Source organism: Aethina tumida, chromosome 4 (assembly GCF_024364675.1).
Source record: "Aethina tumida isolate Nest 87 chromosome 4, icAetTumi1.1, whole genome shotgun sequence".
Classification (NCBI taxonomy): domain Eukaryota; kingdom Metazoa; phylum Arthropoda; class Insecta; order Coleoptera; family Nitidulidae; genus Aethina; species Aethina tumida.
In genome coordinates, this window is record NC_065438.1 from 4003806 (window position 1) to 4028937 (window position 25132).

Here is a 25132-nt window from a genome sequence, read left to right on the forward strand (position 1 = left end):
TAACCAACAATTGGATTTTATTGTGTTTATTAATGTTATTTCGTCTGTTAATTATGCAAATTTTTGTATTAAAAAATAAGCCTGATTAAAGCATATCTAAAAGATAAAATTGATAAAAAGTGACTGAGGAATTTTTATGCTACTTCACATTAAATATATGACTCTACAATTCGCCAAAAATTATAAATGGAATACCATACGAATCAGCAAATAATCAGTAGTTAAATAAAGTAACGTTATCGAAAGTATGTGTACACTATCACTTAGTTTTTAATGGAACATTTGAGACGTAAGTATAATGCCACTGCTAAAATGGATAGGAGGTTAATAGACGTCGCTGCCTCAAGTAAAAAGTCTTAACAATTTTAACATTTCCAGGCTTGCAGTTCAACAGATTCGGTTCCTTACCTCTGCGAGGCAAGAACAAGAAGGACAATGTCTTCGAACCGAAACGCACGAAGCACAAGGACATCAACGTGTGGCTCAAGGACCTGGAGTTGGAGCAGTACAAGCCCAACTTCGATAAGTTCCAGGGCGTCGAGGACCTGCTCGAGTTCTCCGAGTCGGACATCAAAAACTTGGGGGTGAAGAACTCGTCGCACCGGGCCAGGATCATTAGCAGTCTGACTTGTCTCAGAGCTAAGTACCATGGTGAGCTAATTGTACTATTACGTTAACTATTGGTGCTGATGGTTTATGGTTTTATGTAGAGAACTTCAAGAGGGCCCCGGTCAGGCATAGTGTGGCGGTGGACAGCGGGAACAAGATCAAAAGGGACAGCGATTTCTTGTAAGTACTGACCTAAATTTAGTACGTGGTGGTGGCGAATAAATCTCACTCTTGGGCCTAACTGGCCGCAGGCAATTAAGTGTTTAATTAAAAGGAGTGAGCCCGTAAATTTAGGTGTCCAGTTTCCTGAAATCATTCCTCATAAATAACCAGTTGAAGGGATTAAATCCATGCAAAATTGCTACAACTGTTTTTAATATAGTTCTGGGGATTAGTTTGTTTACTTGCATTATGGCAAGATAACAAGTTTTAGTGTTTTATCAAAGTGCAAAGAAACTATTAAGTATTTTATAAAACTTGAAGTTACTATCAATGTATTAAAAAAGGAGGAAAAGTTAGAAATTTATGTGAGAACCACAAAAGTGTAAATCGAAAAACACCATCTGAATCTGCAATTGATTGATGCAAATCGACGAACACGTCCATCCCAGTTTAATTACAGGCAATAAACTCGAACAGCTTTCTGATAATCTAACGATCCAATGAATCTTAATAAACGACATTAAGTCAGAATATTCGCGACCACGTTAAGTAGCCCATTGAAATAAATCGGCCTCTAATGAATACGACCTTATGTTCGGCCGTATGTGTTAATCGTTAATCACTTCTCGTCCCGATTGGAATTTATAGGCCAGCCCATGCTAATGAGTCTGTGCGATTTTTATTTTGTGGGTAATGTACAGGATTTGCATTTTAAAGAGGATAATTTGATTGGAGATGAATATTTCAATCAATTTCTTGTTGGTTTGTTTGTGCAGCAATTATTTGCCACTTTAAAGATTCATGATGATATTATATTGCTTTAGAAATAGATTGATATACCCACTAAAATAGAAAATGGAAATCTCCAGAGGTCCAATATTTTTAGAAATATTGTGTGTGTATAGTCACATAAAGACAAAGAGTGAAGAGATTTTGAAGATTCTGTGTCTAGTTTTTTGCTGATAGTCCTAATTCTTCCATCCAATTCAAATGTAGATAGTACGAAGACTTCCAAATTTAAGGCATCTAAGTAAATGTAATAAAGAGCAAATTATTGGTTTAAAGGAAGAAGGAGGAACCTTCGTTTCTGTGAACATTCTTCATCAAGTACAGATGATGTGGAAAGAGCTATACGATTTTTATTTTGAAGACAACATACAGGATTTGCATTTTAAAGAGTATAATTTGATTGGAGATGAATATTTCAACCAATTTCTTGTTGGTTTGTTAATATTGCAATTATTTTTCACTTTAAAGATGCATAAAGATATTATTTTTGTTTAGGAATAGATGTATATACTTACTAAAATAGAAAATAGAACACATAGTTCCAGTAATCATTTTTTTAGAAAATTTGGTGTGTACAGTCATATAAAAACAAAGAGTAATAAGATTTTGAAGATTCTGTGTTTAGTTTTTTGCTGATAGTCCTAATTCTTCCATCCAATTCAAATGTAGATAGTACGAAGACTTCCAAATTTAAGGCATCTAAGTAAATGTAATAAAGAGCAAATTATTGGTTTAAAGGAAGAAGGAGGAACCTTCGTTTCTGTGAACATTCTTCATCAAGTACAGATGATGTGAAAAGAGCTGTACGATCTTTATTTTGAAGACAACATACAGGATTTGCATTTTAAAGAGTATAATTTGATTGGAGATGAATATTTCAACCAATTTCTTGTTGGTTTGTTAATATTGCAATTATTTTTCACTTTAAAGATGCATAAAGATATTATTTTTGTTTAGGAATAGATGTATATACTTACTAAAATAGAAAATAGAACACATAGTTCCAGTAATCATTTTTTTAGAAAATTTGGTGTGTACAGTCATATAAAAACAAAGAGTAATAAGATTTTGAAGATTCTGTGTTTAGTTTTTTGCTGATAGTCCTAATTCTTCCATCCAATTCAAATGTAGATAGTACGAAGACTTCCAAATTTAAGGCATCTAAGTAAATGTAATAAAGAGCAAATTATTGGTTTAAAGGAAGAAGGAGGAACCTTCGTTTCTGTGAACATTCTTCATCAAGTACAGATGATGTGGAAAGAGCTGTACGATCTTTATTTTGAAGACAACATACAGGATTTGCATTTTAAAGAGTATAATTCGATTGGAGATGAATATTTCAACAATTTCTTGTTGGTTTGTTAATATTGCAATTATTTGTCACTTTAAAGATGTATGAAGATATTATTTTTGTTTAGGAATAGATGTATATACTTACTAAAATAGAAAATAGAACACATAGTTCCAATAATCATTTTTTTAGAAAATTTGGTGTGTACAGTCATATAAAAACAAAGAGTAATAAGATTTTGAAGATTCTGTGTTTAGTTTTTTGCTGATAATCCTAATTCTTCCATCCAATTCAAATGTAGATAGTACGAAGACTTCCAAAGTTAAAGCATCTAAGCAAATGTAATAAAGAGCAAATTATTGGTTTAAAAGAAGAAAGAGGAACCTTAGTTTCTGTGAACTTTCTTCATCAAGTACAGATGATGTGGAAAGAGCTGTACTATCTTTATTTTGAAGGCAACATAGAGGATTGTATTTTAAACAGTATAATTTAATTGGATATGAATATTTCAACCAATTTCTTGTTGGTTTGTTTATATAGCAATTATTTGTCACTTTAAAGATGCATAAAGATATTATTTTTGTTTAGGAATAGATGTATATACTTACTAAAATAGAAAATAGAACACATAGTTCCAGTAATCATTTTTTTAGAAAATTTGCTATGTACAGTCATATAAAAACAAAGAGTGATGAGATTTTGAAGATTCATTGTCTAGTTTTTTGGTGATAGTCCTAATTCTTCCATCCAATTCAAATGTAGAGAGTACGAAGACTTCCAAATTTAAGGCATCTAAGTAAATGTAAAAAAGAGCAAATTATTGGTTTAAAAGAAGAAGGAGGAACCTTCGTTTCTGTGAATATTCTTCATCAAGTACAGATGATGTGGAAAGAGCTGTACCATTTTTATTTTGAGGACAACATACAGGATTTGCATTTTAAAGAGTATAATTTGATTGGAGATGAATATTTCAACCAATTTCTTGTTGGTTTGTTAATATTGCAATTATTTGTCACTTTAAAGATGCATAAAGATATTATTTTTGTTTAGGAATAGATATATATACTTACTAAAATAGAAAATAGAACACATAGTTCCAGTAATCATTTTTTTAGAAAATTTGGTGTGTATAGTCATATAAAAACAAAGAGTGAAGAGATTTTGAAAGTTATGTGTCTAGTTTTTTGCTGATAGTCCTAATTCTTCCATCCAATTCAAATGTAGTTAGTATGAAGACTTCCAAATTTAAGGCATCTAAGTGAGCGTAACAGGCAAATTATTCGTTTAAAAGAAGAAGGAGGAACCTTCATTTTGTATTCTAACTCATCTAATCACTCACCCTCTTTGTACACCAAAAATCATCTAACCACTGGATATAGGTGTTCTATTTTCTATTTAAAAAGGAGATGAAGAACATGAAAAAAAAAGATTTAAGTTAATGAAACACAAATATCATAAATTAATTTCAAGAGTAAATTTATTACTCATCTTAATTATAAATAGGAAATGTTGTCATAAACATTTTAAACATTCAGATATTCCTTGCGGACTCATTAAGGACGCACCCATTCATTTTCTATTAAAAATATTAACAAAGAAAATTGTTGCAATAAATCAACTTTGTCAGACTGTTCATGCCCTACAAATTGCAGGTTGGGGAGCATTCAAAATGTGTGCGTGTTATTAAAGAAGTCCTAATTATAGAATACAAGGACTAATTTATGCTACAGTTGTAACCACGTATTGCTGTAAACCTTATCAAGTCTCATTAATGAAAATAGTGACTGCAATCTAACTGATAATGCACAACATACGAGTTAGATAGTAAGTAACGTTTGTAACTTAGGCAAGTCGAATGTGGAAAATTAATAACTCAAATGCACTTGTCCCACTAGCTGGAGTCTGCCTTTGACGCCTCTAACTCGAAACTTACTAGACTCGACTCCTGATTGTGATTACCTGCACTAGAAACCTGTACAGTGCAAATTTAATGACGTCTAAGAGTGTCTTCAGCATTGGCTTTGTTTGCCGAACGTCATGCACCATTTTATGCACAAAGTCGGCGAATCGTTAAATATGGCAACCGATGCAACTTGTTTTCTTAGTTTTTGCAATTTAAAGCGTCCTCGAAGGGGATAATCCCCGTCGCTACGAGTGGCATTTCATTAAATGGAAATGACAGAAATAAACTGGAATTTGAAGGAGTCCCAGACGAAATGTATTCCGTCGTCAAACGCATTAAGTCCGGGCTTTGCTTTTGTGGGTGAGTGATCAGTTAGAAGTTGGATGGGGCTAACCAACCGGGGGATACGTATCTTTATTCAAATTTTCTTCGCATGTATTAATTATACATGGCTGAAGTGATTTGTCTATTTGTACAAATTCCTTACTTGTTATTTCTTCATCTCCTTCTCAACAGGTCTAAAGAAGATTATTTTATTTCCTTCGATTATGTGGTATAAAAAATGGCTGGAGGCAGCTAATCCATCAGAAGAAGCAATTTTATCTTTGTTAATTAATCATCCACGGCTGAAGTAACTCATAACATCACTTCATCAATAATATAAAGAGTATGACGCCAGGAAATCCTCAATAAGAGTGAGTGACTTCTTCACATCCTTCTCTCTAGGTAATTAAAAGGCAGTATAGGCTAAAAAAAAGGAAACCTACACCACGCACAACGTAACAGGCCGCTTGGCTAATCCAACATTTGATTAACTGGCACAGAGAAGCGGATAACAAGCTCGGCGGCGTCTGCAGATGAACAATGTGTCGGCGTTAATTTGTGGCCACCTCGATGAACGTCGCCGGCCTCCGGGATCAAACAGACGAGCAAAAACACGTGCTCCATCATCCACGTGTCAGTCGCACTGGCAAATTTCACTTTGATACTAGTCCGACAAGTTGTGGGTTACTTCCACTATAGGTTAGGGTTGACGTGACTGTCTGAAATGTCGTTGTTTTTATTGTTGTTGATGTGTCGTATTATTTGGGGCCAGTTGAGTGAGCCCTATCATTGCAGGGAAAGGAACAGGTTGATTGGGAGTGACAAGGCGGACGCCTATGAGTGTGCGGATGTTACTGCCGGAGGCACCATGATCTTGGCTTGTCATTATTGTAACGAAGAGGACGATAATGCTCCAAAAAACTGGTACAAGTCCAAAGAGTTGGGTGAGCTACAAGGACATGAAGTCGAGTATGACATGCACAATGAAGAAAAGGATAACAGGATATTACTGACAAGTGATCACAACTTGGTGATATACAACTTTTCTTCTAACGATACAGGTCTGTACTACTGTAAAAGCTTTGCTTCCACCGGCACCAATGACACCTTCACCTTCTTGGTGGATATGGTCATTGTTCCAAACGCATCAGACAACTACCAAACCGGAAATTTGTCCGAATGGAAGGATTACCATGACAAGTACGTGCACCCAGTTAATGATAAGCTGAAGCAATCAGACGAAATTAAGTACTTAAAGGAAAGTATGAACTTGTCCTTGGAAGTAATCAACCACTGGGGGCCATGGGGTGAGTGTGACTCCTGTGGGGAAGGAAAACGGAAGCGGATGGCCTACTGCCGAGTGAAAGTTGTTAATAAAATGAAAACTTTAAGGGGCAAAATCAAGAAAGAACAGACAAAACTGGAGAAATTCCTAATGAATGCGGACGAAATAAGTTGTGGGTCTAAGACGTTGAACGATTACTTTCCTGACATCAGCTTGGCCACCAAAATTGTTCCTTACTTTGTGCAGGAGGATAAATGTGAAGCGGTTTGTGGCCCAGACAAATACAAGCAGTATCTCATAGGGAAGTCACCCCTTTTCAAGCACAGGAAAACTTACATTATAGCGGAAGGCTCCCATTTAATCCTAGTTTGTCCTGAGTCCTCTATAGATAGTAAAATTACTTGGAACAAGGAGGGCAGTGAACTACCATCAGGGACTAAAACTGATCACATGATAGTTGATGCCTTTAATAGTGTGTACATTATAGATGCAACCAAAAATGAGGAGGGGAATTACACTTGCATCGTTAATAAAATGCGGATGCTCAAAGTCAAAGTGTTTGTACTGAAAAAGTCCTTCGTGTTGTCGGCCAAGTTTGGCCGATATTTGATTTACTTTGGTTTTATTTTGTCCTTAACTTTGTCTTGCTTTTGCGCCGGGATGGTGATTTCTTTCACCAGAAGGGGCAACTTCTTGACGTATGAGCAGCTGAAGGAAGACGAGGAGAAGGGAATCCAGCATAAATTTTTATTTTAAACGTCCTTCTTCAATATAAATTGGACCATCGGAGGGAATAGACGTGGGCCTTCGCTACAAAAGGACTAATTTCTAAAACGATGACCGATGGAGGCTGAATTCCGGATGTGTGCTTTGTTCGTGGGGTGATACGCACGTGGGAGTGAATCGAATACCCGTCGGGGAATCTGCCGATACGGAACGACACCGCAAGAGAAATCGGGCAATAACTGAGGGTTTGGATGCCACATCGCACCCGGTTCCTTCCACAGAAAGCTGCCTTATGGGGTCCTCTGGAGTGCTGTTTATTTCAAAGGGGGGGAGGACGGTTTATTTCTATTTAAGTAGCTGCTACAAAGGAAGGTTGATTGGCTTTGGACCAATCAACATATGATTAACTAACTTGAACGTCTCAACCCTTAGAGACACAAAACTGTTTAAAATCGATCGATGAATTTACGAGCTCACTTTACCGAGTTGTCTGAGGAGACGTTCGATGCAGGTGCCGTGAATCACCTTCGACGATATGCGGAGTGACACACAAACTGTTGCTGTATCACGACATCCGCACTCCAATTATGCAAATAGCCTCTTCGACGCCGTAAAAGATTTTTTACCGCTCCATTCCCCGAGATTTATGAGTTTAATTTACCCAAAATAAAAACCCTTTAAAGCCTTCGTTTGTAGTTTGTTGGTTTCGACGACAAAGTCGATGGTGGCTCATCATATTTCTGTGTCCGAATAAAAGCAATCAAATTTGGCCAGAGGCTGAGCCGGTTCAGCATGCACGACCGCATCGAGGCAATATGCCGACTCTTCTCCAACACTTTTTGCTTTTTTCCCCCATAAACTATTCGGAATATTTCCACATCCACCTCCGAGGAGCCTTGCGAAGATTAAAAATACCCGGGACGAGTGCCGCAGACGTCTGGCAATTACGTTTCGCCGTTCATTATACGAAATTCAATTACGGACCTTTTTTTCTCACACATTGACAAATTTACGGCATTGATACAAATATGATGGTTGGGTATGGGTAAGTAGCATTTTGCAATCATCATTAGGGTACGGCAAAACGGTGATTAAAGAGAGATTACCACGGTATCAAAGTGGGACCTTGCAGCAGGTGTGATTTGTTGCTATTTCTAACAAAACCATTAATTTTCTGCTCATATGATTAATGGCGGTTTCTTATCGCATGTTCTCGCTTTGTGTGCATTTAAATAAATTATGTGGGCATCTGCGAGATTAAAACTGTACAATTCGCTGAAATGGAAGGCATTTTATTCTGGAATGTATCGCTAGATAAACGGGGACATAATTAATGCCTTCCTTGTCTAATAAGTTAAACAATAACATATTTCATTAATCTTTAAATTGGTATTCTTTTCCGTGTTTCTCATGTATGTAAGTATTGTTTCTGGATTGAATGAGCTGTGGGACAATGAGTTGTACCAGGCAGGAAGTCCAACAATAGCCTTAAGATAATGTCGGACCTATCTCAATATTTAAATGGACACAAACGATACAACGGTTATTAGTCAGACAAACAACGGACTCTTTTGACATACTAAAAAGTCTACAAATGAACCACATTCATTGGCGTACGTCTTCTGGGTGCTAAATTAAAAATGCTTCAAGGGGTTCATTATTCAAAACGTCGCGAATTAAATTAGACTCCCGGGGGAGGGTTTCAGCTGTTTGTGGCACGAGGGGATTAGCTATTTGTCATATAGTGTGTGATGAATAATTTCAGACAAGTTAAATTTACTTATTAATGGTTGGATGAACGGAACGTGGTTTGAAGGCAACAAAAGAATTTTGTCCAATTAATGGAGGCAGATCAGAAAAACCTGCCACGTTTCGCAGTCAAAGACACGATACAAATAACTCAATAACACAAGAGCACTTGACATCTGTTATCGATTTGTCACGCCGCTTGACGTGTGATTTATGTCCAATGCACCGTGTCTCTTTTGCAAACCGACCTGCGTCCCATTGTTACCAATCGACCACTGCAATTAGTCTCAAGTAACCGTTTTTTACCAATGAGGGCTCAAATGTTGAAGCCTCTTGTTGGCTCTTCAACAATTTATTTTAATATTGAAGTTAGGACTTCAGAATTGGAAGTCGATGTTTTGTTTTGTTTTTGGGCTTTGGCCCAGGTCATGTTAAAAACATTGGCTACAACCAGGCCCGCACCCCCAGCCGTCTCCCCCCAAGCACCCACCACTCGATTCACGCCGTTCCCACCCCTCGCCGCGCCGTAATGAGGGATTACAGCCCCGAAAAAAAAATTAATTCATTCTTTCCATCCCCGGTACACACATACTCACAACCCGGCGTGTGTACGTTTGTGGTTGGCAGTGCGTCGGCGCCCCGTGCCGAATCAATATTACAGGGGTTGCACGGAGCTAGTGGGGGTGTGTCGACGTAAAAAGCAGCGACGTCTCGCTGACCAAAGGCGCACGAAATCGAGTCGCCCCAATAGCACTGCCGCAGCCGCCTCGTCGGCCGTCCTCGATGTCTTGTTATTAAAAAACGAAAAAATAACACACACACACACACAATGCGGTCGAGATCGAGATGATGCGGCGATCACAGTGTGCCGGGTGTTAGTGACGGTCGCCGGTCGGTCTCCAGTCTCGGTTGAGCCGGAGGAACTTGTGCCCACCCCCGTGGTGGTGGCGTCTTTCTCGTGGTTTTGTGCGGTTTGTTTTTCGCGGACTCAAGCCTCGGATTTTTGGTGGTTGGCGTGGTGGCGTGCTGTTGGTTTTTTTGGCGAGGATGGTGGACGACGTGGCCGACGGTGAGGACGATTGTCTTTTGACGGCGAATTGAATTTGCGAGTACTACGGTTGTATGTAGTATACTATGCCCATTGAGCTGGTGTCGCGTTAAAAGACCACGAAACTTCATTCATAACGTTATGTGCAGTTATGTGCACTTATTGTCATTTGTTCCCCAAACAGGTGACGTCTATTCACTCGTATCGCGACATCAGCAGGAGCATTTCCCTCTTCGTTCTCTCCTCCTTTGTCACTGACCCATAGCTTTTTATCTAACCGTTAAATTCTACTAGATTTATTGCTCAACAATGTGAGCACCCTAAGGGACCATTGACGAAACAAATTAATAAATATTCAGTATTCAAATTCAATGGTAATGCCTATTTTTTGTTGACCTGCGTAATACATAATCAATGGCGATTCGCCGCCAAAATAGATTTCTTATCCTAGTGTGTGTTTGGCAACTGCTCCCATTCTCAGGGAATCCCTCAGTGATTATTGCACATTTGATCTTTATCAGGCCGACGAAATTCGGGGCTGGTTTTCGCCCCTTATCAGCAGGACGCACGCTGTGCAAACTTTAGTCACGCCGGAAAGTTAGGAAATTGAATTTTACATATGAAATTGACGTTTTGGTAACGACATTGAAGGGTTTTGAAACGGACATTTAAAGTAAATCAAATAATTAGATACATGGCTCAAAATCAGTATAATAAACAATAAAATTATTAAGGTGCCACATAAAAGATTCAATCCCACTTAAAGTAATCTCACTTTACCACACTTAAGGCGTACAAGATAACACTCGATCTGTTGACAGCCTTATCTCCGACGATTTTCAGCAAGTCTTCGAACGTTAAAATTAATTTGGAGTGGGTACATCAGGTCGATGAAACTTCCAACATAGTTGTGCCCGCATGCAGTCTAATTAAGTCACCACGACTAATTATAGACTTGCATGCAATAATCTCTAATTTATGGTGTAGCGTTCGGAGCAATACCACGAATGGATCAATTGAAGGTTGTATATTAAAGTGGGACTGTACTATTTCACACATTCACTTAAAACAGAGACAATGTGGAGAATTTTGGAAGATTTCTTTGTGTAGGTCCCCCATTTTTCTTCAGTATTTATTATTATAAAGTTGTCTTGGACGTTACATGAGCCACGTGCCTTACAAAAACAAACCACACGTCCCAACAAAAGCCATGAGTCACTGTAAAAAGGCATGTTTTGAGCGTGGACGAAGGGTCGGTATGATGCATAAACGATGGAGGCAATTACCACTGGTGAAGTCCGAATTAATTACAGCTGATGAGTTTTGAGGACGGAGGGGCTGACGTTGGACACAGTTATGCAATTGTCAGATTGATTTTATTGAGAATTTATTATAATTGTCAGAATGTACTGAAACAGATTAAGTGCAACCAATTATCGAAGTGGAAATCGTGAATTATTTATATTTAAATCATGCTGAAGTGCATGTGAAAGCAAAATAGTGTTCGTTGGACGAAGTTTCGTAGTTCACACTGACTTTACTCGTTGCAACAATATCCTAGACAATGGGAGGAGTAAAAAGCAGAATACTGTTGTATATTTTATTAGGTTGAGTGTCTACATCGAATTTACATTAATCCAATCGACTGAAGGAAATGAGTCACACTTAGGAATCCTGATTTGTATAAAAAATAAATGTATTAGAAAGAATTATTGAGAATATATTTTATCGAGCGTGACAAAAAACTACCCCCTCTCAGCTCTGTCATCCCTCTCAGATGAAATATTTGGTGCACCATAAACAACGGGGTGTCTTATTTGTGACTCATTTCCATTACGTCATGCTGGATCAGCGTGTGTTTATAGAATATCACATAAAAAGTGTGAAATATTGGTTTGCTTTGTCTTCGTTTCTACTTTCGAAATAAATTTAAATTCATGGAACAGTTTGAGCCAACATTGTTTGTTTATTGCAGGACGGAACTGAGGACAGCGAGTGATGTTAACCAGAGCAAGAGTCTGAGCAACTTAAGAATGGTGAGTTTTTATTTTCAATAATCATCCAATCAAAGTCTTTTTAATATTGGTCAGTTTATCATTGGTCACAATTAATTTATACAATCCGTTTTAACTTTTCCAATATTGGTCCATGCTTTAAATTTTGCTGAAAACTGCGATTCATTGAAATTTCGATTAAAGAATGTCTTCTGGTTTGATTTGACTTGAATCAGTTCAACATTGAGGGGTTAATTCCTAAATATACTTCATATATTCAAAAGACTGTACAACTGTTTTGCCCTTAAACTACTTCCAGAATATATTAGAGAAATCTATGGTTTAGATTACCACAAAAGAGTTATGGTATCTTAAAACTGAAAAAGAAGTCAACCTCAATTTTGAACTCATCTTCAAAAATGTTAAAATAACATGACTGAGAAGTTAAACAAATTTATTAAATCACTATGACAATAATAGTATTAAATTCGCCGTATAAATAAATATTTTCCTAAATAACTCGCAAACAAAGTTCCAAAAACTCCTCCAAAAGCCCACCATCTCCAATACGCCGACCAGTATAAAATGAGCATGAGTTTCATTGGATTAACTACTGAACCACTTGACATCCTCTAAAAATATAAAGTTAATACAACACATAAATTGATAATTAAACAAATACAAACACAAGTAAAATTGAACACTAAAAATATTAGTGCAAAACATAGAGCTGGTAAAAATCTGGATTTTCCATCAAACTGGGATGACCACAATTTACACAGAAACAAAACAAAAATGAACGTTATGAACAATCCTGTAATGAATACCTGGAACGTTGATTAACTTGTTATCGGTCAGTCAAATATAGGAAAGTAACTTACAACGAGTGGTTCAAAAATTGAGGGTACGTTGGTCATGTATTCATTTTCTACTTGTTCCCTGATGTTCGTATCCAACTAAAATTATTAGTTATAGATACTAAATAAGAAATCTAAAACATCTTACTATTGTCATCCCCCAACCAGCAGTAGCCCCAACAATTTGGGCAAGTAAACCAACGCAAAATATTATTTCAGCTTCACTATTCTTATAATTGTGCACGTAATATGCAAGGCTAATCAAAGGGTTCAAATGTAATCCAATTCTGCTGTAGGGAGTCTAAAAAGTTACTCATGTGGGTGGTAAAAAAATTGCTAAAGATGGGACTTACCCAAATATACAACAGGATTACAGCAGGAATTACAATTTGATTTTCAAATATTGGATTTGAACTTTCAACTGAGGACACACCAGTCAAAATCATGGTGCCAATAAGTTCTTGGATAAGAATGGCAAGTCCTGTTTGAGTTTGGTTTAGATTGTTGAAATTCAGCACTAAAATTTACACCAGTTAATATATTGTGCACCAATTTATTGTCCAATATTGTGACCTCCGGTTTATTGGTCTGTGTCCAAAAGAAGTCCATAAATTGTACATACTTACTATTGTAACTCAATTCACTACTGACATCACTGGTGGTCTGGGATGGCTCATGTGTATGTTGTAATAATCTGGGAATTAAGCTGTTATAAATTCGTTTAAACAATAAACTGGCCAAAAAACTAGCAACAAATCCACACAACAACCAATACATCCAATATGGTGACCAGTAAGATATTGGTATAAGTTTCATTGGATTAACTATTTCATCGGTTAAAAGATGCTAAAATAATCTTATTCTGTTTTGTGTTCAGATAAACTCTTTAAAACTTACCGAAACTACACTGTGTAGAAAATACAAGATTCCAAAAATCAACACTTTAAATGTGTTATTACTTTCTGTGGACTTCCAAATAGTGCAAGCGAATAAAATGAAGAAAAATGTTAGTAAACATCCGTAAATTGAAGCTAACTGAAATTTATTCATAGTTAATGATGAATTTTTTAAAAATATGTACTTACTAAGAAATCATCAGACATTGTATACATACAGTTTACTTCTATACTGTGTCTGGTGTTATTTCTGGGCAACTGTAATATAAAATGGTAGAAAGGAATGTTAATTTATATAAATTAAATGTACCATTACTATTCCCCAACCTACGAATGATCCCATAATTTGTGCCGATATAACTGGTATTAATTGTACCACCCATTTCACTTTTGGCTTTAGAAATTTGTATATTTTCATGAGAAATTTGAGAAATTTGTTCCTTTTATTTTCTTCGTTTACTATTGTGTCTTGTTTGTAATCTAAGATCCGACGTGCCACGGTCACCAGGGGGTGGAAATCAGCTGCAGATATTGATCCAAACACCTGTCCACTTATTAATTTAATTGAAGGCCCAATTTTAGGATATACTTACCATCATATTCAATATCAGTACCGTGGCATAAAATATGTGATGGTAAATTATTGGTATTTTGTCATTTTCACACAACAGTGTGGTGGTGTATGACAAAAATGCCGTTCCGAATAACTCACCCAACCATGATGGAATGTAATTATCCGTCGGCGTAAGTCCCACAACTTAAATTTTCAACAATTTCATTTTGAAACTCGTAGGAAATCGTAGATATTTACCTGTGTGTGACGACATTATTTAAATCTATTTATTAATTTATTACACCGTACACTCCGAATTGAGAATTAAAAACTATTGAGACAATCAGAAATAGTAACTCTTTATCTAGAGATAAGTAACGCATCTTTTATTGACATTTTTATTACTTACTACTATTTGCCAGATAATGACTTTTGAAGTGTGTTGTCAAATTACGAAACAAATAAATTAAAACTAGTTTTACATATTTATTTATCAATTTTGTGGTTGGTTTTTCAGGAAAACAAATCTATAGCATACTGCTGACACAATAGCTCCAATTAAGGGACCACATATATACACCTATAAATGTTTGTAATTAGTATTATAGTATGTAAATGTTTATTACGTGGACTTACCCAAATGTCCTCGGCATGTTCATCAGTAACTATTACGTATATGGTAACAGCTCTGACGGGATTCATGCAACTACTCGAAATATTTAGCTGAAATTATAACCGACATTAGATGGCTATAAATATATTATTATTTTGGTCATTACCCCAATTAAACTCAATACAGTAACTACGAGGCCAAGAGTCAAGGGGGCGTTATTTTTCATTTTTTCATTTTTAGGATCCCATATAACACAATAAGCCATTACTATTATAAATGATAATATAATTTCTATAGAAAACGCCTAGAAGTGAAAAAAAATGTTGTATGAGTTACATGAAATTAAGTTTATAATTTTTTTACCTGCCATTCGTAGAACAATGAATTAACTTTAGATAGACACATTGTAAACTCAGTATCAATATGTAATTGGTCCGTTTCAAGAATCTGAAATTGTTAAAATTTTAAATTTATTACGAATTTTAGTTTTAGATTTTTACCCGTAAAAGTAGGTGGCCAAATATACCACCAAGAATTTGGGCAACAATATAAAAAAGACCTTCCAAGAGGCGCATTCTCCCAAGTATAAGTGAAGCTGTGGTCACCACTGGATTAACATGAGCCTCAGAGAACGGTCCGAATATCTAAAATTAATACAACAAACGTCTAAAGTAATATTTTAATAATCTTAATACGTACATGTGTAACAGCCATAACACATAGTCCTCTGGTAATTCCAACCTGAAGAAATTCATTTTGTGTGTTTCCCAAACATGTCATGAAAGTCAGTAATAACGTACCCAAAAATTCACTCAGATATTTAATTCTTAATTGTGAGTAATCTGGTTTGTCATCAATTACGTACCTCTCTGTAAATCACAAGAAATACTTGTAGTAAAACCATAGCAATTGCTCTTACCTGTAGTACGTACTGTCTCCCTCTGGTACTGAATCTGTGGTGCCAATACTTGTTGTTGTCGTTGCTCAAATTGAGGAACTGGTCCTTGTGCTTGACGATATTGTTGTTGTTCAACTGAATATGGTTGTCTGTTGTAAGCATTTTGGCTAGGTGTTGAAAAACTTGATTGTCGATAATCCATTTTGCTACACTATTGTCTGTCAACTAACGAAGATTATGGAGTGAAACTGTAATTGGACTTTAGTACTAGATAAAGGGGAAAATCGAAAAAAGTTTCACGTAATATCTAACAATTATCTGATTAAGTGAAGTGTTTATATCACATTTATTAATTAATTAATAAAAATATGTAACAATTATTCGTAGTATTTTGTATAACAACAATTAAACACTACAAAGACAAAAGACTAAATTTTATAGAAGCTCAAAATATTCAAGAAAAAATAAATCATATTCTTCTAACGACTTTATATCTTGTAATAAGGTAAAAAATATTGAGTAAAATGTGAAAAATGAAAGTATTATAAATGATAAAAGCTTTTATTTATGTCTTAAGTAAAATATATTTATAAAAAACTGTGCCCAGAACGCCTCCAATCAGTGGACCGAATATGTAAATCTGCAAATTAAACCATGACAACAAAAATAATCTTAAAGCATTAAAAATTTACCCAAAAGGATGTCCAATTGTTATTCCAAATGGCAGGACCAAAACTCCTTGCCGGATTCATGCTGGCACCTGTGTAACTGTTCTGTAAAGTAATTCTTGTTATTATTGAAAAAAGGCATCCAATCAAAAACTTACACCCACTAAATTCAATATAACAACAGTCAATCCGATCCGAAGGGACACTGAGTCAGAAATGTGCTTGTTCTTTGGGTCCCAAGTGGCACAGTTTGCCAACATCAGAACGAACGTTAATACCACTTCCACACCGAAACCCTGTAATAATATTTGTCAATAATTTGTAATGTGTGAGTTACTCATAAGTAAACAACTCATAGGAAAAATTAAATAACTATTGATTTGGTGATTCAATGTTTAAATTATCAATTTGTCTTTTTGTGTACCTGCCATTCGTCGATCAAATTACTTGGAAGATTCATGCAGTGGTCGTTTTCATCATAATACAACTTAGGAGTTAGGACCTAAAATACTAATAATTTAGAAAATAGTTTAAAATAGGGGCAACAAGGAATACCATCAAAATGCCATAACCAGCAATGGAACCTAAAATTTGTGCCACTATGTAGACCAACATGTCCATGACACTACATTTACCAAACATCCAATAAGCCAAACTAACAACAGGGTTGACAAGAGCCCCAGAAATCGGGCCGAGGATCTAAAAACAAAATTGGATGGTGAACTAGTCTTCTAATCTTTTAAAATGTATTACGTGTATTATAGCCATCACCACCAGACCGGCGTTAAAGCATAATTGGATGTAAGTCAGTTCTGACTTCAAGGTGCACCCCATGCACGTTAGAAGAATCAGGAAAAGGGTGCCACTAAACTCACTCAGGAATAAAACGGTTCGGGGCGGTGGCAAAGTTTCATTTTCTTCTTCCTTGGACTCTGGAATAAAATCATTATTATTTTATAATATGAAAAAGCTGCCAAGAATTTAATTTTGAATATTTGTCAACCTTCAAAATTACGTAAAACTACTACTATTTAATGGTATCCCATTAACATCACTTATTTGTATAAATTAAGTAATATTTACATAGATATTCCTTATTTATTATAATTAAATACAAATCAAACAAAGAATATTTGTAACAATCTGAGTAATAAATTATTTCTAGATTACCTATTACTATAAATGGGTCAGTCTGAACTTTCTCCATACTTAGTAACTCTTTCAACATTAACAACTCAAACTATTTTGAAACCAGACTAAATTTAATTTTATTTCTGTTTTGCTAAAGTTTGTTTTACTTAAATGTGTTAATATTTGTCGAGGATTTTCTGTGTTTAATCGTGGGATAATTACATCTGTAATGCCATGGCTTTTAATCCTGCTCACGTTAATAAATTAATAAATGAGTTCTAATTAAATTTGACCTATCGTGTGAAACAAAATTAAGGATAAGGATAAGTGAATTAAAATTGTTAAAAATGATATTCTACTGTTCTAACTGTTAACCCAAATTCTACAGTCCTTATTTTAATAAATAATGAAATCATTTTATTCACCTGTGGTAAAAATAGTTGGGACACAATTTTTGTTATTGTACTCTCTTGATTGCACATACACGTTTTGGTCCCCAAAATCAAATTGCGACATTATTGTCACAAAGTCTTGTTAACTACTGACTGACATGTGAATTTTTACTAATTTATTGCCTAAATATTTTATGCTATTAGCTATTAATCGTAAAGTGTCAGTTTTTTCCTAACAATAATTTAATCAACCCTTGCAATAAATCAATCAACTTATCTACGTTCAAACAAACCAATCTAAAAATAAGCAGATATTCTAATAAAATTTACTAAAAGAAAGTACTCACTGTGTTTTAAGTCAATTGAGTAGTCCATCTTCTTTTGTTGGTGAATGTTAACAATCTAAAGACTAGTAGTACTACAATACAGTGGTTAAAACAAAATATATACATGCGCAATTATGTGCGTGGGTTTACGCTAAGATGATTATTCACAAAAGTAAATATAAATAAACGACTTAAGAATAAGTGCATTTTACCGGTTATCTTGATTTAAGTCTTTAACTTTAAGGACATTGATTCTTCTAAATTGAATATTTTATTCTAGTTTTATAAGTAGAGTATTATGTTATAGAAATGTACCAACAAAATATTAATAAATGAACAATTAAAGTTGAGCCATTGGAGTTTTCCAATGCAAACACTGACTGATGGAACATGTCCAATCAAGAGCCTCTCCTGCATACACAGTTGACGATTGCGGGGCATTGTCGTAGCAGGATTTTCTCCGTTGTTTGGGGGGCTTAATTCCGGATCGCCGGATCCCATTCATCATTCCTCCGGGGATTTATCGCAGTGCAAGCAACGGTTCCCCCCCGAATTGCCTGCGAGTCCTCGAGTTCGCGGCAGTTGGCGCCGAAACAAGAGCAAACCGACGGGAAATTATTTACTGCACTTATCTAAACAATTCAGACTAGACGGCAGTAAAGTCTTTGGCCGGGCAAAAGTGAAAATAGGTGTTGGGGATTTTTCAATGGTGCACTTGAAGGAGTTTTGAGGTGTTAACGAATCTAGTGATTAATAAATAAACTTTATACTTGTTATAATTTGTTGACAAATTATCAATATCATGTGTAAATCGGAATATGCCAAATTTTGAAAATGATTTATAAGTATTAAATGCGTGCATTGTATCTGACTTAGCATTAGATAAGTTCCATTTCAAAAAATAATCTGATGCGATAAAAAACTACTTGTTTTCTATCTCAAATTGAATTAATTTAAATGTGAGAAATTATATAATTTTAATTTTTTTTAGGAACCAACAGCAGACCCCACCATGAACTCTGCGGAGCTGAAGAAGGCCCTCGAATGGGAGCTGTCGCTGGACAGCCGGGACCTGCGCTCCCACGCCTGGTACCACGGCGCCATCCCCCGACCCCGTGCCGAGGAGATCGTGCGCGAAGAGGGCGGCTTCCTGGTGCGCGACTGCACCTCCCAGCCGGGCAACTACGTGCTGACCTGCAGGACCAAGTCGCACGCCCTCCACTTCGTCATCCACAAGATCATCCTGCAGCCGGACACCGTGTACGAACGGGTCCAGTTCCAGTTCGAGGACGAGCCCTTCGACACGGTGCCCGATCTCATTACGTTTTACGTCGGATCGGGCAAACCCATAACGATGGCGTCGCAGGCCAAGATCCAGATACCGAAGAACAGGATGTATCCGTTGTCGTTCTACGCGTCCAAGTATCCGACGCCGTTGCCGCAGAGCAGGCTCAACTCGCCGGCGACGACGCCCTCGGGTACCATGCAGTACAGGCACAGCCCCCTGCAGCCCTACAAGCCCTCCGCGTCGCCCACCAGGCCCTCCAGAGATGCACCTCCCAGGCTACCCTCAAAAAAACAAAGGTACTTTTTATTCCAATTATTTAGATAATATTTAAAAACTAATAAACATTATTTAAGTAAGAGGAAATAAGAATCTTAAGTGGTACTTAATAATTTATGTTCTAAATGAATGCCTCCAATAATTGGAATAAAGTAAATAAAGTCAATACGAGCTTCTATTAACTTTATCGACTCGTAATTTTTCTGAACGAGAAGGTAATTAAATCGGGGTGGGATTTGGAACGATAAAAGTCACCATTACGCCTCACTGATACGCCCTAATCGATTAGTTTCAGTCATTATCTAGTTTCAAAGCTATTGTTTTCACTCAGTAACTTCTAACAAATAGCACCATTTTATTGAATAAGTCTATTCATATTTTAGTTTATAAAAACGATGAGCTTGGTTTGCATTAGTAATCAATCATTTAAGAAAGTAATATTTCTTTTAAATTCGATGTCTCAGATAAGAATATTGTCTTCATTATTGGTCTGCGGTAATATTGAAATATGTATTTTCATAATAATCAATACGCTCCGATAAAGCTCCGTTACATTTATTATTATACTCATCATTTATCTGATAAATTCAGTATTTCAATCTATGCAGGTCCTTTTAACTTATTTTGTTTATTATTATGTATATGACAGGATAAATCTTTATTATCTGCTTAGTGGATTTTCTTCCTTCCCTTTTAAAATTCAAAAATGTTGATTTCAGGTCTCAGTCTCTGACGCCTTCGGAAGTGAACAGGGTGTCGCAGGAAAAATGCAACAGCGCCGACGGCGTCATCCAATCGCCCCTGATGACCAGATCGGCGGGTGCCGACGCCATCGGCGCCTCCCTCAAGTTCTCCACGCACTCGTTGCCTCGCACCACCCACAACAAACTATCCCTCTCGACCAGTTCCAGCACCTTGGGCAGGAACTGCCGACTGACCAGCGACCCAACCCTCTCACCGTGCGCAGAAAGAAGATACTTCGGCGACCAAGATTCCGGACTGTCCGAGTCGCCACCCCCAAAACCCTCAAGGCTTCCCATGTTGGTACGTATTACAACAACTAATCACAAATTATTGTCAAACAAATTTGGGAAAAAAAGGACAAAAATTCAGGCGTAGAAAACCTAATATTTCGTGCTGAAGGCAACGTCGACGGGAGAGTGAGTGACGATTCAATTGATTAGGGGATTTCACACATTACTGGCGTCGCATTCAATTTATTTACGGCGTTTTATTTCCTCCGGACTCACTGCCAATCCAATAACCTGACCGATTCTATCCACGGCAATGCGCTTATACATTTACGGACGTGGAAGAAATAAAATCAATTTGTAACTTGATAAAATACTACTTGATGTACTTCTAAATTCTATTGGAATTTCCTAGATACGTTTCACTCTTGATATTGTTTTATTTATGATACACTAGTGAACAACATGAATTATGATATTTTCAGGTGAGGACGGAGTCGAAGGACTCAGACATGACGGACGGAGGCGGAAGACACACAAGCCTGGACGGCAGCGGTAGCGGCGTCTTTCTCCCTACTCACGGCAGCCTCCAACGGATCACCTCTTATCACGCTTCCGGCTCCGACTCCGGCAACGGTTCCGGCGACTCGGCACTCAGTTCACAGACCGGGGACACCGCAGACATCGGTCCAAAGAGTTCCGGTAACTAACCCACATTATCTAAGCCAATAAAATTAACTAGCGTTTAATGAAGTGCCTTAAAGTTCAATGTAATTGTTACAGGTGTGATAATAAAAAATCCTCGCTACAACATGAGTACATCCGAGTCTTCCACAACCTTGAAGAACTTCCAGTTCGACTACATGGAAGCCGAGAGCCGGTTAATGGATTTGTATCCGTCCGATGCGTTGTTGTTGCCGTCACGTTTCGACTTGGACAACTTCCAGACGTTGCTCCTGCCCGTAAACGAGAACAAACCGCTGGATGCGCAGGCTTTAAGGCGGATCAAGATGACGCTGAAGGAGTCCGGGTCGAGGATTCTGGCTAATCACTTAACTCGAACGGACCTAGATCTGATCTTCTCGAAGGAGGAGTTTAACTGGGGGCCTCAGATCACAACTAAAACGTGCAATGGTATTGATCTTTGTTGTCTGCCTCACGGACATCAATTTAGGATTGATTTAATTGAAAGGTAAATAAATTGATTTGTGTGAGGATGTTTTGGTAACGTCGGTTGTTTCCTTAGGACAATTTGTCTGAAGCTTCTGGTAGCTATAACGATCCTGACATGTACAGACACGACTGAAAGAACGGAAACGCTCAATAAATGGATTGAAATAGCCATCGACACGAAGACTGCACTAGGAAATTTATTTGGATTCTGTGGGATCATGCTAGGATTATGTACACCTCAGGTATGTTATTAAAGTTCATCGCCAGAATGGTTCCATTTTTAACTATGTGTATGTTTTATTTAGATAGAGGCTTTAGAAACGACATGGCACATGCTGAGGCAAAAATACACCGATTCTGCCTTTAACTTCGAAGCGAAGCTGCGACCGACACTGAAGAACATGAACAGTTGCTCAAATCCCCAAGCACCGAACACCACGATACCACACTTGCTGCCATTAATTTTACTACTAGAACGTAATCTGAGCGACTTTTTGAACCCAGGCGACCAGTCATTGCTGGCGCAGTCTTGTTTGGGTCCTTGGGAAACAAACACGCAGGACTTCGGACTGACCACGCTGTTGCTTCATATGCAATCGGCGAGGAAGTACATGAGCTCCAGCCCCAACTACCAGAGGAATGCGGAAATTGTTTTGGGGGAGGCCAGGATGGATGAACTAACGTTGGATATATTCAAAACGGAGTTCCAACTTAAGTTTTTATGGGGTAGTAGGGGTGCGTACGCTCCTTCTGTCGAAAGGCACTCAAAATTTGACCAAGTTCTTAACATAATGGCTCAGAAGTATACTTTGAAAGAAGAGACCGAAGTGTAACGATTTTTTACTAAACAAACTTCAATATTGTGATCACATGTATATACTACCTACTTTTATAATTTGTACATTATAATTATAATAAAATTAAATCACGACAAATTTAATATAGTTGTGTGGCGTATTCTAGTTTCATTTTGTAAATATGCGAACGCTAGTGGATTTTCACAACTCTTTGAGGTCCTATTAATTTTTTACATATCAAAATCAAAACAAGTTTATTTTGAGATTTTTGAGAGAACAACCAAAATTAACCTCTTTACAACACCAAGACGTTTGGTTATATTTAGAATCGTGTAAAAAATAAGCTTTAAAACAATTGTAATTAGTAGTTCTTAGAATTTTATAAAAAGGGTGCTCATTTACAAGGACGTTAAATAGACTTTATGGTCTAATCAAATCAAAACTATGCATTTTGTTTCGAATGAACTGCTGCACATTCTTTTGGTCTCGATTTCCTCTCACATAATAAACAACGATGTAACAACCTACAGAAGCCAAGACTGAAATTGTGTTCGATTAATCATGCCTAAACCGACAGTTCAGATTAACCATCAACAGGATGTGTAGCAGGGCAATATTTTTGACAATACAATAACGAAGACTGCCTGTTAACGTTGCTTTTTAATATTGTACCACTGAACCAGACGAAAAACCAGAGATTGATGTGTCAACACCACTGATAAAGTGGTGTCTATATTGAGCAGCTGGCCTATTGTTTTAACAAGAAAACATACAGGGAAATTTAATCTTATAATATAACATCATTATTAGATACTTAATTGTTTAGGAAATTAGCTGGTAATGCTGATGTAGTTCCTAAGAAAGAGTAAAACTTAGCAGCTTCTTGATATTGAAATTTTGCGCTCAATTTTCCGTGTAATTATGTGCAATAATCGGAGTTTTGTTTAAAAGATAATGAATTCGGTTCCATTATGGAGACTGAATAAATTTTTGGCGAGTATACAATATTGTAGGATTTGCTTCTTATCCAACTGAATTCATTATTTCAGGAGAACGTTCATTTCGACTATTTATTGTGATGTTGATTGTACATTAAATGTAAGAAAAATATCTATTGAAGTATTTAAACATGTAATTATACAGAATGTAGTAGATTTTATTAATTTATCAACGGGTCTATTCACTGTCAGTTATTTGTAGAAAAATTATTAACGAAAAATATGTATAGTAGAATTTATGTAACTCACAGTGTTGAAATTCATATATCATAAAAGAAATAAATCATAACAAATCTACATTTTTTTATTTATTTTTTTGTATCTAATTAATTTTGAAATATTTCATATTTTCTAAAATTGCTTCAAAATTGTTTGATGAAAAATTACTTTTCCTTAAATACATTATTAAAAAGTAGGAATTGTCATTGAGATCAAGGGAAGCAAATTTTAATATTAACAATTATTTTTATTGATCATATAACAAAATATTTTTAAAATATACATCAGCTTTTAGCCTTCAATAACTCTTCTTTTACATGTTGTGGAATTTTAATCCTTTTCCTTTTCTTTTTGTTTATCTCAGGTTGACTTTCCTTCTTTTGTATAGGATTAGTGGGCTTTTTACTTTTCTTTTTACAAGATAATGGATTAGCACCTTTCTTTTTCTTTTTCCTCCTTGGCCTGTCGTCATCAGCTAAACCTGTTTCCTGCTTTAATTTCTCTATAGCCTTCTTCTCTGATTCACCTATTCCTGACAATTTATCCAAGGAGTACTTGACTGAGGCATCAGAAGGTTGTTCCAGTGTAGGAGTCTTTATATGTAAATATAACAGGGGTACACCAGGTATTAATCTGACTTGAGTCTGTAAATCTCTGTCTTGGGTACAGACAATGTAATGATTTTCATTTCTGTTGTCAAGCATTGAGTGAATACATTTAGATCCTGACACTGGTTTCCCCTCATGGCCGCACTTGTGTACAGCATATTTCTTTAGAATTAACAGAGCACCATGCAACTTTGGGCCTAAATTCTCCATTTCTATTATGCAACATTGTGTTGTCAATAGTTTAATTTCACCATGTAAATATCTGGGTATGTTATCTGCTATATTGATTTTATTCTGAAAAAGTTGTACTGTAGAATAATTTAGTTGATATTATGGTACTTACGTTTAGGGCTGCAAAACAAAATGTCCCGTCCACAAGTAATTGATATGGTTGTCTGAATCCAAAATTGTTTATGAAGAAACTCAGATTTTTGTTTACTTTTTTGTATCTCTTTATTTTCATTTTAAAAATTCAAATAACAATATAACCTATAAAAGGCCACGCAAATAAGTTTGGTTATATTGACTAGTAGTTTCAATTTACGAGCACAGAGGGAGTGATATAGTCTGTCCATTTTAAAAATCGTA

General features: G+C 36.4%; 6 protein-coding genes across 14 annotated transcripts in view; 2 read left to right on the forward strand and 4 right to left on the reverse strand.

Moving 5' to 3' along the window:
* LOC109604948 (breast cancer anti-estrogen resistance protein 3) overlaps positions 1-24014 on the forward strand; it is a 43271-nt gene extending 19257 nt beyond the window's left edge. For 5 of the 7 annotated variants that reach the window (XM_049966330.1, XM_049966333.1, XM_049966331.1 and 2 more), the window contains exons 3-11: positions 379-651; positions 711-789; positions 11862-11922; positions 19206-19798; positions 20498-20822; positions 21235-21451; positions 21533-21941; positions 21996-22164; positions 22228-24014. In XM_049966330.1, the coding sequence (XP_049822287.1) occupies positions 379-651; positions 711-789; positions 11862-11922; positions 19206-19798; positions 20498-20822; positions 21235-21451; positions 21533-21941; positions 21996-22164; positions 22228-22755 (2654 nt within the window). In that variant the 3' untranslated portion in view covers positions 22756-24014. Of the gene's footprint in view, positions 1-158; positions 290-378; positions 652-710; positions 790-9421; positions 9908-11861; positions 11923-19205; positions 19799-20497; positions 20823-21234; positions 21452-21532; positions 21942-21995; positions 22165-22227 lie in introns of those variants that run through there. The other 2 variants (XM_049966334.1, XM_049966335.1) reach the window with 2 other exon arrangements.
* LOC126265316 (uncharacterized) lies at positions 5932-7776 on the forward strand. Its single transcript, XM_049966341.1, has one exon. The coding sequence runs from the start codon at positions 5947-5949 to the stop codon at positions 7117-7119; it is 1173 nt and encodes a 390-aa protein (XP_049822298.1). The 5' UTR covers positions 5932-5946; the 3' UTR covers positions 7120-7776.
* On the reverse strand, positions 12318-14590 carry LOC109604950 (uncharacterized). The gene is made up of 11 exons (XM_049966339.1): positions 14445-14590; positions 14227-14390; positions 13944-14177; positions 13823-13891; positions 13635-13772; positions 13364-13583; positions 13091-13254; positions 12886-13038; positions 12762-12836; positions 12567-12707; positions 12318-12512 (listed from the first exon to the last, which is right to left on the reverse strand). Exons 1-11 carry the CDS (start codon positions 14458-14460, stop codon positions 12363-12365), a joined length of 1524 nt encoding a protein of 507 aa, XP_049822296.1. The 5' UTR covers positions 14461-14590; the 3' UTR covers positions 12318-12362.
* On the reverse strand, positions 14658-15988 carry LOC126265317 (glycerol uptake facilitator protein-like 6). The gene is made up of 7 exons (XM_049966342.1): positions 15719-15988; positions 15499-15668; positions 15300-15443; positions 15163-15246; positions 14966-15103; positions 14823-14909; positions 14658-14766 (listed from the first exon to the last, which is right to left on the reverse strand). Exons 1-7 carry the CDS (start codon positions 15897-15899, stop codon positions 14680-14682), a joined length of 891 nt encoding a protein of 296 aa, XP_049822299.1. The 5' UTR covers positions 15900-15988; the 3' UTR covers positions 14658-14679.
* Positions 16240-18327, reverse strand: LOC109604949 (aquaporin AQPcic). Of its 3 annotated transcripts, none has more exons than XM_049966345.1 (7): positions 18236-18327; positions 17119-17297; positions 16921-17064; positions 16790-16867; positions 16524-16661; positions 16390-16470; positions 16240-16337 (listed from the first exon to the last, which is right to left on the reverse strand). In XM_049966345.1, the coding sequence occupies exons 1-7, from the start codon at positions 18261-18263 to the stop codon at positions 16263-16265; spliced, it is 723 nt and encodes a 240-aa protein (XP_049822302.1). In that variant the 5' UTR covers positions 18264-18327; the 3' UTR covers positions 16240-16262. The 3 variants fall into 3 exon arrangements, with proteins under 3 accessions (XP_049822302.1, XP_049822300.1, XP_049822301.1); XM_049966343.1 differs by lacking the exon at positions 18236-18327 and adding an exon at positions 17922-18166; XM_049966344.1 differs by lacking the exon at positions 18236-18327 and adding an exon at positions 17536-17620.
* Positions 24015-24162: 148 nt separating the features above from the next.
* Positions 24163-25080, reverse strand: LOC109604944 (rRNA-processing protein UTP23 homolog). The gene is made up of 2 exons (XM_020021495.2): positions 24888-25080; positions 24163-24838 (listed from the first exon to the last, which is right to left on the reverse strand). Exons 1-2 carry the CDS (start codon positions 25005-25007, stop codon positions 24221-24223), a joined length of 738 nt encoding a protein of 245 aa, XP_019877054.1. The 5' UTR covers positions 25008-25080; the 3' UTR covers positions 24163-24220.
* Between the last annotated feature and the right edge of the window lie 52 nt (positions 25081-25132).